At 33.8% G+C, this 13,633-nt stretch overlaps 1 protein-coding gene across 1 annotated transcript in view; it reads left to right on the plus strand.

Annotated features, from left to right (window-relative positions):
• Positions 1–13,633, plus strand: part of DPH6 (diphthamine biosynthesis 6) — a 200,085-nt gene that overhangs the window by 40,904 nt on the left and 145,548 nt on the right. Inside the window, exons 4-5 of the mRNA XM_082284129.1 lie at positions 2,763–2,836; positions 5,191–5,309. Coding sequence (XP_082140255.1) covers positions 2,763–2,836; positions 5,191–5,309 — 193 coding nt within the window. The remainder of the gene's footprint in view (positions 1–2,762; positions 2,837–5,190; positions 5,310–13,633) is intronic.

Here is a 13,633-nt window from a genome sequence, read left to right on the forward strand (position 1 = left end):
TGTTGGGCAAGTGAGTTGTAATCTCCATGGTTGAACAGGAGATTCTGTAAATATGTCTATTTGGGAAATCAGGTTTCACTGCATGTTTGTTTATTATGAGGATACTATCTTTTTCTTTGAAGTTTCTGATAGAGTTACTCTCAGATCTCTCATCCACCTATTTATTTCCCATTCTTAGAGAAAGTAGAGTGTACATAGTGCATATATATATATAATGAAATACAATGAAAACTATTGTGGTAATTACAGATCTGCAATGCATTATAATAAATATTATGATGATAATGAACATCTTATTTGTTTTGATGAGGTAAGAGAAATATGTTATTAAACAGGTTGCTCAGAAAAGTTGTGGATGCCCTATCACTGGAAACGTTCAAGGCCAGGTTGTATGGGTCTTTAACTCAACTGTTCAGTGATTCTGTGATGAAAGATTGTGGAAAACTGTGTATGATATATGTATTTATGTAGCCATAGAGATTAATCTACTTGTGAGACAGCAGTTGTATACCCTTCTGTTTGCTTGTATCAGATACTTCAAAAACATTATTTACTGAACTTAGTTGATGGCATAGTTTGCCTCTGGTAACTTAGAACAGTGATGAATTAGTAACATAAACAAAAACATAGGTAATATTTTTGGACATGTTGGTCAATGTCTGCACATTGTGACAGAGGACATTTTGAAGGAATTGCTAGGGTTATTATTTTTACATAAAAATAAAAACAAACAGTATTTATCTGATATGTTTTCCAAGACTGTTACACAATTTTCTAACCTTTTTAAAAAGAACTTTGAAGAATACAACTTAAGTGCAGTTTTAGCCGTACAAGTAGACTGCATATCAAAATAGCATGAAACAAAGGAGTGTGGAAAAATCATTTTAGATATACTTGAAGATTTGAGAAGGCTTCATGAATTAGTTGATCAAATTTATTTAAAGAAAACTCTGCTTGCACAACTGTGTTAACTTTTTAAGAAATGTAATTGTATATGGGTGAGTTGAGTAAATTGAAGTATCTGTGATCTAAAGTATAAAGTATCTTTATCCTAAAAAGATCTTTGAAAGATTGCAGTGAAAGCTCAAAGGGAAGCAGAAATAATATTGTATGGATAATAGTAATAATAATAATGATAATAATTATTTGATCCATCATTGGATAATGAATGAATGACACATAAAACTATTCTTTTTCAGTACTATTACATCTGGATATATGAGAAGCATCAACCTGAACACTGTTCGATTCGGCATTAAGCTTCATATTAATGGATATATCCATTAATGACATAGGGAAGTATGTAACTTGAATAGATACATATTTTTAGATTACTATATGTAGGAATTTTGATAAATACAGTGACTCTTGCATCTGAAGTGTAGATGGGTGTGAATAACTTAGGAATTTTGTTGGACAAATATGAAGTGAGAATTAATGTAAAGAATAAGATGACAGATTGAGGGAAGAATATCCCAGACAGGCATAAACCAGAACATTTTTCACTATATTATAATTTTGAATAAAACACCCTCTGCATAATTTTATTGATAAGAAACAGGAACTGAATTTTAAATTCAGCAGCACAGCAGGCAAAGACTGATTTGATTTTGAAATTCATAACAATGCTGTCATTTCACTTGGGCTATGATTCAGGTAAATGATTTACCTAGATTGCCAAGGATAACTGCTTATCCTTTGTTCCCCACCTTAGTTGGGCAGCTGATGTGCATGTTGCAGTCAGAATTGTTCCAACCTTTACTAGGCAAAAACTCCTGGTACACTCAACGATGCTTCACCATCCAGCTGATACAGTCAAGGGGCACTTCACTGCTCAGCTTGCTTAGTCAAGGCTTAGCAGGAGTTCCTAAGATCATAGAGTAGGCCAAAAGAGAAAGGCAGGGGCAGGATGCATCATCACAGGTATATAATTGAAAGTTTTGTTTTAAAATCTTGCTGTAAACTTCACAGGACTGTGAACAGGTCCAGAAAGTAAGTCATGCTGTGTAGTTATGATCGACCTTGGTTAAAAGAGAAAAACAACTTTTACCGAAGTCATGATAGAGAAAAGTTTAGAAAAAGGGAGTTCAGCATGTTGATTGGGACCCAAGCAACTTAAAAATGCAAGAGCTCACAAAATACTGGAACTATGTGCATTTTGAAATGTTACATTTTCAGTGGGTTTACAAGAAAAAATAAAGTGCTGTTTGTTGGCTTAGGTAATTTAAATGAAACAGAGAAAATGTGTCTTGGAAAACCTTTTTTTATAGATGAATTTTTAAAAGGTGATGTTGAGTAGTTTTCTTTTCTGGTGTTAGGATAAAAAGAGTAATCTCACACTCTGTTGTGCTGCGTACCATGGCAAATACTAACAATTCAGTTAACTGTATGTTGTATGTTGCTGATAATTATTTGTAGGTGGGATAGCTAACACCTCACTTATAGTGAAAAGCTGGAAGGAATTTTCAGGATGTCTGGAAAACTTCAGGATAATCTGTTACATCTGATACTTTTCAGTTATCTTGGTTATTTCTTCTTAGAATGGTAGTTGCGTCAGGAAGACTGTGCTAGAGTAAGAAGCATGTAGTAGGTCAGCTGAGCTGCTGTCTTCTGTGCAAGATCTGCATTCCAGCCTATTCTATTCTGTGTACTGGACACAGAAAAAAAAATATTCTTGGTTGATTCTGCAAGTACAGATACTGAATCTCTACAGCTTAAACCATTATATACTGCTGTCATTGATATTCCATGTCTTTTTTCAGGACAAAGAAGGAGTGGAGGGTGTATCTGTGGGAGCCATTCTTTCTGACTACCAGAGAATTCGAGTTGAAGATGTGTAAGAAAATATTAATCTTTTTCAGTACATACATTCTGGAAAATACTCATTTGTTTTCTAACTCAAATTTAAAGCAGAGACAGTTGCCTGATTTCTCGTGTTCTGTGATACCGAACGCATTCTGTTCATTAATATATGTATTTATTTTTTCTTTCCTTTTTTTTCCTGTTTTTCCCCCCTGAAACCATGTGTTCATTAGTAAAAATCTAGTAGAGACTATACCAGAGTTTTTGATTGCTCTTCAGATCTCTCTTCATCTGTTGAAAATACTCTGAGTTTTGGTACGAAAATAGTTAAGTAGGTTCAGTTCTTTGATTTCAACAGAAAGGTCACTCAGTTCCAATGACTGCAGTGTTGTGGTCAAGTCTCTCTATTTTTCACCACAGTTTTAATATAGAGGAACATCCTGTGACTTGTTATCAGGAAATAAATACAAGAGAATCCTTATGTGCACATCTTCCCGGAATTCCTTAAAATCTAACATTTGTTATTATTAATCAGGAGCTTCCATTTGTCATTTCTATTGTGTACAATCTAAAGTCTATATAGATTGTGATTCTTTTAAGAGTCTTAATTAACAAACAGGATTATGTAATGGTAATTGTGTCTGTTATGTAGGCCAATATTTGATGTGAAAAAGATTTTCACTATATATGTCTGATGAAATGCAAAACTACCTTGTGTTAAAAATTAATTATAGTTTCATGAGTTCATTAATTATTTGTTGATGATGAAAGCAAATATCTGGAACGTGTGTTGGGATGCCAACTCAGCTCATGTCAGCACGTTACAGAGCACATTTGCTTTCTTTACAGTTTACATAGATAAATTGCAGTCAGAAATAACTCCTTCCTTTTTCTTTTCCCTTATACTTAAACATTTAAATAATTGCCTCTCATGTTAGTAGGATAAAAAAAGATCACTTTTGTTGATGGTGAGTTTTACATCTTTACCACAGCTAAAGGATTGACAGGAAATCATAATATTTCAAGCAGACGTGATTATTTCCAAGGTTGTGCAGTGGTAAAATACTTCACGTTGATCTGTAGATTTAGCCCTTGCAATAAGGTTGTTTCATATGAACTGTCCCAGTTACTTGGATTCAGCTAATTTTTTAGCTGAAGTTAGGCACCTAAGTGAACTACTTTACATTCAGAGCTGCTAAATATTTCTATTAAAAAACCTAGTGCTCTGTTAAAACATTTGAAGGTAATACGTAATAAGAAAACCAGTCAGATTATGTGAGTGCTAACTATGCATTTACATGTCAACATTAAACATACATTTAACTATAAAGTCTTGACAATCATAATAGTGGGTCTATCTAACATGTGGAGGAATGCCCATATATGTGAGAAAGACCATGTATTAGAAAAAACATGGTAATTGACAAATAAATGTAAATCTTAAGTGCTCTGAAGTAGTTCCATAGTTAAATGTTTTAAGTTTTTCAGAGGTTTTGTAGCTTTTTTGCATTTGTATCTAGTCTATAAGCTAAGGAAAACTGCATGATGTCTCATATATATGACATAAATAGTACTACACAATCCAAATACAGAAGGATGTGTAAAATCCATTGTATCCAATGAACTCTGAACTTTACACCTTAGTAGTTCTTCTAACAAGCAAAAAAACCCAAATTAAAAAAACAAAACAAAACATTAGACTCTTATTTTCCCAAAGAACTTAAATAGACCTTACATCATTATCACATTTAATCACAAACTGATGGTTCTTGACAATTTACAGAAGCGTTACCTATCAATAATGCAAATTAGTGATTCTCTAAATGTGATAAACGATCAAATGTTGTGTATCAAATGCTGTCTATACATGATATGTATCAAATTATTAACTTTACAGTAACAGGTTGTTAATTTGTATCACAAGCTGTATATATTTTCTTGAATTACTCTTTTCCTTGGGTGTTGATCCAAATCACAGCAACAAATTCAGCATATTGTACTAGGACATATGCCACATTTATCACAGAGCAATAACTCTGGCCTTAGCTGTGTTCACAAAAGTGGTGACTTCCTAAGGTACTAATTGCTTTGTGTCCCAAAAGGTTTAGGAACGTGTTTTATGGCTTTACTTGTGTTCTCGTGCAGATCCGTTTACTTCAGTGAGTTGCATCTTACGTAGATGAATTATAGTCAGAACAAGCGTATTTCTTTTTTTTTTTTAATATATATATTAGACTTAATGTTTATAATGAAAGATACAAATAGTAAAGTATTGTAATTGAAATTATGGAATAAAAATTATTTCAGGGTAGGAAAAGAATTTTACATGAATAATGTTGAGTAAAAGCATAATACTTTGCTTTATCCAATTTATTGTTTGTTTTTAAGGTGCAGAAGGCTTAATCTTCAGCCTTTAGCTTACCTCTGGCATTGGAACCAGGAAATACTGCTTAAAGAAATGATATCATCTAACATTCAAGCCATAATCATAAAAGTGGCAGCTTTTGGTATGTATTCAGATGCTGAGCAATATTGTCTACTGAAATTTCCTGTGGCCAAATCGACAACATAACAGAGGAACGCAGAATTTTTGTTCTATGTTTTAGGATATGAAATGTTAGTATCAAGAAGATTATAAAAAATGGCTCAATAACAGTCATGATGTCTGAATAATTAATTTAACAGGATGCAGTTCATTCTTAAAGGAGATGTGGAAAAGCTGGAAATTAATTCTTCCTTACATTAAATTCCTCTCATAATTTTTTTGTTCTGGTTTGTTTTTGATTTGCAGTAAAGATGCATGCATAATTCAGTAGTTCACAGTATTGTCATTTATAGATGATGCAGGCTAGTGACTAGACAATATTATAAAGCAACTGTGAAAGTTTTAATAGAAATACATCAAGTTAATATCAAACAACATATAACTATGAGGCCAAAGTATTTTGTGTAACAGCAGTCTTGGAGTTGGTAAATCATAAGAGCGAACAAATAATCCATCATTGCCTCTAAATTGTTTTTGGTATTTTAAATGTAGTTCTTTAGCATACCAGAAAATCAGTCTTTTCATTGTCAGCTATATAGAATCAAGTTTTATAGTGAAGCAAATCAACGTGAAAGTTAACCTATCTGTTTATTGCTTGAATGTAAGGATAAGGTCAAATGAAGTTTTATAAGAACGCTTATGGAATTAGGTGCTCTAAAAGCCTAAGGAACACATGAGAAACGTGCTCCTAATACAATATATTCATTTCAGGCCTCTATGCAGTTTTCTGTTTCAGAGTAGCAAATGAGTTTTTTAAGCATAAAATGTGACCAAGGGACATTTTCTTTTGTGGTTGACTATAAATTTGTGGTCCACTGTAGCAAAGAATGGTTTGTATCATACAAGTGGCATCAATGATTAAAGATCTATGTTTGGAAGATAGTGTTGCATAATCTTTCATTAGAAGTTTGATGGCTGGTTTACCTGGGCAACTTTCCCATCAAATACCTAATCTCTCTTTCTTTTAAAGAATGCTTTATAACAAAGTAATTTCTCCATCATTATTAACCAAGAATTGAATTATAATCCCTTTAGACTGGATGGATTCCATTAATTTTTTTAAATTAATTATTTTTTAAAATTTTATTTATTTATTACTCTTTTTCTGGTATAGTTTCTAAATAGTTTTTACATTGTCACTATGATGGTCTCACTCTATCATTCTGTAGGATCTGCTAGGGCAGAGAGAAGGGTTAGAATGATTAGAAATACCACATACCCTCATTCATTTACAGGTAACAAGCAATGTAATTTAGTAGTGTTTTCTTGAATTTCTGGAGGTCAGTTACAAGTACATAGGAATGGAATGACATGTTTTCTACTACAAAACATTTGGTTTTAAATTGGAAAAAAAGAAATATACCATTTTTAAATAGTAGTTTTCAGGCCATGTAAAGTACATTTATATATTTATGTTGTATTTCCATGAAATAGAATGCTTTCGTTGCTTATACTGGCATGAAGAAAAAAATAAAGTCCACAAAGCATATGTAACATGTTTTTTCACATCAGACTTATTTTTTTACAGAAAATATATGATTCAAATAATAGATAAAACTGTTTCCCAAATAGACATCATTGATGACCTGCCATGCCTGAAGCAAGATAAGTTTGTCTTTTGTATTCTACAGTCTTAAAAAAACTTAAAATGCACTAGTTAGTGCACAAAGAGTGCTTTGTGGGCTATTCATTGGAAGAGCGAATACCATAAATACTTGTAGATAGCAATTAGATAGAAAATCACTCCAAGTTATTTTTCCTTTTTATTTTTTTGGCTACAGGTAAAAGAAAGATCTTATCAGAGTCAATTTCTCACCTGCCTTAGGCAGACGTAATTAGATGTAAGCAAATTTAATGGAGCTTTTGTGCTCTGGGGCCATTCTGTAATGCTTTAATAATTGCATGCCTTATTAAAGTGGATTTAAGGTATGAAGGCTGTTTAACATATCAAGTGGCAAAGAAGATAAGATACAGTTTAACTTTTTGCCTTTTAGATTAATAATCAAAGCTAAACTGCAATGAAAATATTTAAAATAACAGATTTAAGAGTCTGAGGGGGTAATGCATTAGGTGATACATTGTACAGTTGTTAATGCAAGAAGCAAATCTGTAACCTGAGCTTGACATTCATCAGCACTGGCATACTTGTACACCCGACTTGTCCTGTTTTCCATTAACTCAGTGCCAGTATTGACAAGGTAAAAGCCTGTCATTTTATGTGGAAAGCACATAATTATGCAAGTAAATGAGCATTAGTTTAGTACATTTCCCTGAATCCACCATTACAAATTAATACCATAAACTTTGCCAGAGGCAAGAGTTTTCTATCTCAGAGTAGTGTAGTTTTCCAGATGGGATGCCAATTGCTCTCACTTATATGCAAAAAAAGTATTGTTAGCAACCTTTTTCACATGCCTTCTGTTGATCTATAAGTAGATCAGCTTTCTTTCCTTTAGAGTGTATTTCAGAGGCTGTAATGATGAGAGAAAAACATTCCATGATCTAGCAGCAAACCTGAGCACTATATATGTATGTATAAAACCCACTTTTGAATATTACCTTTAGTGCCATTTTCTTGCTGCTAAAGATACCTGTATGATACATCATACTTTTGTCTTTGAAATATACTTTGAATATTTCCACTATTCAGTAAAATCCAGAAATTCAGAATGAGGTTACTCAGTAATAGCTAAAATTGAAGCCGTTATTGATTGTTTTTAACATGTTTATGCCTGAAATTCCAGTAATATCCATTGCTCATGTGACACATTGTAATATGGCACTGTGTAATAGAACAATTGTGTAATATAAAACAGTAAGAAGATGCATTTTTTTACCTCCTTCCTCTTTGGCTGTGTTTTACAGATTACCTAATACTAATTAACTTGCAGAGTATGCATAACAGTTTCAACTTTAAATCTTGGTAATTTTGTATGTTGGTCTTAACTGTGCCTCATTCTAAAGCGAATTGCTTCCACAAGGTGTAATACACATGTGGAAGTGAGGGAAGGAGGAGGGTTACATTTGGAAGGTATCTTTGAGTTCTTTAGTAAAACTTGATGTTCAAATTTATTTACTTTTAGTTTACTTATATAGTTAACTATACCTAAATCTTGTTAAGTATTAACACTAAAACTTAAGCACTGCTATACTTTTTAAGCTATGAAAATCTTTATTTCTCATATATATGAGAATATACTTGAAGTTAGATTTTATGTCATACAGTTAAGTTTGTCCTCAATGTTTCTGGATTTCTTGGAAGTTTCAAAAGTAACATTTATATTGAGTAAGTTTTCTAAGTGCACACTGTTACCTTGAGAATGGGGGGTTGTGTGGAATAGCTTCGTCAATGTTTCAGTCAAAGTCAGAATATAAGCTCAAATTCCTATCTTTTAGGGTATTAATATGCATTATTTACCATCTCCTATCTGTCAGGAAATCCTAAGTTCCTTCACTAAAATGAGCTGTCTGTAGTAAGTATATTTAACTTGAGCCTCCTTCAGTGTGAGAAGATATTGATGCTTTCTTCCCATGGTCCTAGAAAGTTGGTATACTCCTGCTATTCACGGAATCCACTATCCTGATAGTTTACGCATGTGTATGCTCTTGTATAGGAGTTTTTAATTGAAAAAGAGAGAGTATTACTTCCTAGTATAATGATCTATTATTTAAACCCAGCCACCTCGGTGTCTATGTTACTCTTTATTTGTATGCCTCTAGTGTACAGAAGTGCAATCCTGACTGACTGAAATTGATAGCCATACTCCCATTAATTTTCACAGAGGTAAGATTTACTTTTAAAGAACTACATTAAAGAAGACCTGGCACCACACAGTTCCTGAGGGTGTAATTTAGTGTACAGATAAACTGATCTAATAGTAAGGTGCTGCCAAAAGGTCGATCTTTCCATCCCACTTCTATCTGACTCGTCCAAACCACAAGTCTCTGCTTGTTTCTGCCCCTGTAAAGGCTCCAGTGTTTTTGTGGCTGCATAGAGGTGATCCAGCAGGATCTGTTTTTTTGTGAGTGCAGGGAACTTGCTCTTTAGAAACCACAGCTGCATGGAGGACAAAACTCTCTCTTTCAATAGAAAGCTTACTACTAATTTGGGTTGGCTGCAATGTCAGATCATATCCTGAAGTAAAATTGGTGGTTGTGAGTTTTGTCTGAGCACATCATCTGTGTAATGGAGAGGAACAGTGTTCTTTGAAAATGTGTCTCTAGATTTTAGTACAGAGCAATTTTAAAGTAATTTTGAGGAAATTGAAGGAACTTGTTATATCATCACAGAGGAAGATACTTGCTTGCTCTAAATATTATTTTAAAATTCTCAGACCATTCACAAACATAACAGAAGGAATTGAGTAACATTTTGTTAAGAAATCAATATTAGATCGCAGTTGCTCTCTTACATATTGTATAGTAAGGATTGTTACTTGCTTATTGCTTAGTAAACTAAACATTGACATTATTCTTATCTAGTTCAGTTTATTTACAGGTGATCATTCCACTGCTTTCTTCCTTGGGCAGCTACCAGACACTGGAGCTGTAGGAGAATCTATTACATTCTTCACATTTGCTCCTGATAACATTCTGTTTTATTAATATGCAAAACACTGATTTACTAAAGTATGGATAAGGATCTAGTATCGATATCCAACTGAGATGGGCAAAAACTCTCTAACAGTTTAAAGTTAGAAAAGTGTATGTTTATTGGCGCCGGACAGCCGTGTGGAATAGTTTCCGAATACGCAGTGTCAAAGTATAGATGGTTTCAGAGTCTATTTATCCACAAAAGTTATGAATATCTGAAATACAAATACATATTTATAACAATGACCCCTCCTATTCTCTGCTTAATGTCATTAAGCATGCATAGTATAGTTTTTAAATTGAGTCAGTGGTCATTATTAATTGAGGAGTGGTCTTAGGGATAAAGGAATAATGGTCTTCCTCACTTTAAACTTTCCACCTTTCTGGGTTTTGACAATACAAATGGCCTCTTGGGGAACATCCAGTTTCTTCCTTATGACTTCTGAATAGTATCTAGATGGGAAAAATTAGCAATTGTTTAAATTTCTTTAGATGTATTTATCAATGTTTTCTGGTTCTCATTATAAACACAGCTACACAAATATAGAAAGACAGTTAATTATCTGCAACTTAAAAGCTTATTTCTAACTTAATTCTTATGAACTCTTAATTAATCTGAGCTGGACTTACTTCCTCTAACTAATTCTAACAAAACTAATCTTTAACTAAAATCTTAGAATCTTAATGTTTCTTTTAAAGTCTGTGTTTCAACACTTAGAATCATAGAACTATTAAGGTTGGAAAAGAACTCCAAGATCATCAAGTCCCACCTTCAACTGAATATGATTATGCCCACTAAATTGTTGTAGGGCTAGGTTTAGTTTTGCAAGCTGCAGCTTTCCCTGGGAGCTCAGCGGAGCTGCTTAGGGCAGTGCGACCATTTTGCCCTCCTGTAGTCCATTTTGGACGGCTCCACAGTTTTGCTCCATCTAGCTATCAGCTCTACAACACAGTGACGGTGAAGGAGGCAAGAAGAGTCTCCCCATGAGGGTTTCAGTGGACTTTTAATAGTTACATCTTGTCCCGGCGACCCCCAGTGGCAGAGAGGCCTCATAATCCCGGTTTTCTCAGATTGTAGGGGCAGTACATCGGCAGAGCTGGGGTACAGGAACCAATAGGGAGGACCCGAGGGAGTGGCCAGGGCTAAGGGCAGGGGTATGTGGCAGGGGGGAACAATGTGAAAGGCATTTAATAAATGAATCAGTGGGAAATACAGCACCACACTAAATCATATCGCAAAGTGCCACATCTACACATTTTTTAAACACTTGTTTTTGGAACACTTACTCTGTTTATCATAATTGAAGTAAAAGATAAAATGACTGATAATATTTTTCAAGTCCTGTCAAATTTTAATGCTTGTCTATTCCGTTAGGGATAATGTATTCTAAAACTAGCCTTAATTATCCCTGCGCAGTGTTAAAGTATTATCTTGTGTACACGTGTGACCACTTTTAATTCATTTTAGTTTTAATGTTTTTCAAATTATAAATTTGATAAATTACTTATGATGTACTTTGGGAAAGATGTTCTTACTAGTCTTTTCCCCCTTCTAAATCTTCTTTCCTAGCTAGCATATGGTGTCGTCACTGAATTTTCAAACAAATCTTCCATAACTTAGTTGTCCCTTTAGAGTTTAAGTGCATTTGACACTTTTGCCCTAGGCTTGTTCCATGATATGTTTGTCTACTATCTCATTTATCTCGGTAATTCCTGTTATTTATGATTAAAAAAAAAAATATACCACACCTGTTTGTTCACCAGACATTGTATGAAAAGACTTGGTAACACTTATGAAAACAGAGGAGCTATTTTATCTCAAGCCTTTTTTTTCCTGATGGAAAAGATTCACATGGGAAAATATCAACACAGATAAATAGAAATTGTATGTAAGACTGGAAATAAAAAAAAAAAAATTAGCTTGGGATTTGAGATGTGATGCAAAAGAGATGAGTAAGAGAAAAGAAAACTAGGAATGGACTTCAAGTAAATAAAAAGTTTGATTCATCGTTGAAAGTTTAGGGAAATAAGATGAGAAAATACTCTTTGCATTTGGAATGTTATTTGCCTTGATGCATGTATATGATTGACAGATACTTTGTTACCAGTGTAAGATGAGGTTTTGGAAAGAGATTTTAGCACATATATAATGTATAAAGAAATGTTTGTAAATAAAGTGTGCTACAGAAAAAGAAGAAATGAGAATTTCCACAAGTCCATTTAGAAACAAGTTAGAGAGAAATATGATTCCCTCTTCGCTAACCCTTGAGCCTATACATTGGAAAATGGGAAGGATATTGTTATCATAATAGATAACAGGAGTTAGAAGGAAGAGTAAGGGAATGTGCCTGAAAACAGAAAAGTAATTGAAAGTTGACATTTTTGAGTGCTTCTTAAGGAGATGTCACAGACAAAATAGGAGAGAGGTGGCTTAAAAGTGGAAAGATCACTTTGTAGTTTGGGGAGATCCCATCACCTAAAGGAAAATTTAAATGGAAGCAGCAGGCTAAGAGCGCACTCTTAGGCATTTAAAGCAAAACAGGAAAAGTATGGCTTATAGTGAAAAAGAAGAATAGTCAGAGAACTTGAAGCTGAAAAATAGTGGAAGAAAAAGAACTTAGTAAGAGATATCAAAAGCAGAAATAATCTTAACGAAATGAAAATCAAGAGGTACAAATGGTATATTTTTAATACTAGAATATTACTTGCTGCTCTTTAATGTTTGATACAATTTAAGTTCTAGATGCCCATTGACTTTACAGACTTATGTGCTGAAACAGGACATAAACCTTTAAAGGCATATCTGTGTAGTTAAAACCATAGATGTTTGCTTTCCAGGTCACTCTGAGTTGAAGTTTTGAAGGACTTCTTGTCCTAGTCTGATCCTTTATTTCTGCTCTGGCCTTTTACTCTTTTGCAGGTGATCTATTGATCTTCCCTGTCAGAATCCTCTGCTGATTCATTTGGGGATTGTGGCTTTTTGAAGGTTTATAACTTCTCTGTGTGGGGATGGATTTAATAAAAATGACACAGATTTTACTACTGGCATCATGCCTCTTTCTCTTCCACTGAATGAAATTTCAGTTATTTTCTACAAGGCTTACTAGAATTAGAACTGTTCAAAGTATGAAATACCTGAATTCTCTAATAGGGACAAAGGAGGAGATATTTTTTTATTCACACACATTTTTATTTATGTGGTGCTAAATTGGTTTAACAATTCGAATTAAATAGATTAATAAGCGAACAATGCTCTTATGAAATTCTAATAAAAAAATTATGTCAGGAAAGTCGTACATATGTGCCTGTATGAGCTGAAACTTTAATAACTTTTGATTTAAGTTTTTTAAGTCCATTAAAAGTCTTGAGAAGAAGTTGACTCCGGCACTACTTTAAATGAGATGAGCCATTTGCTGTCTAGAGTCTTGCATTTGATTAAAAGTAGTCTAATGCTGCTGTTCAGCAATTCTGCCACAATCTTTTTCATACTACAAACATTTTAGAGAAGAAATTTCTGAAATTCAACAAGGGCAAATGCAGGGTCCTGTACCTGGGGAGGAATAACTCAGTGGACCAATACAGGCTGGCAGCTGAGCTGGTAGAGAACAGCTCTGTGGAGGAGGACCTGGGGGTCCTGGTAGACAACAAACTATCCATGAGCCAGCAGTGTGCACTGGTGGGCAAGAAGGTCAA

Source organism: Coloeus monedula (assembly GCF_965178545.1).
Source record: "Coloeus monedula genome assembly, chromosome: 6".
Classification (NCBI taxonomy): Eukaryota; Metazoa; Chordata; class Aves; order Passeriformes; family Corvidae; genus Coloeus; species Coloeus monedula.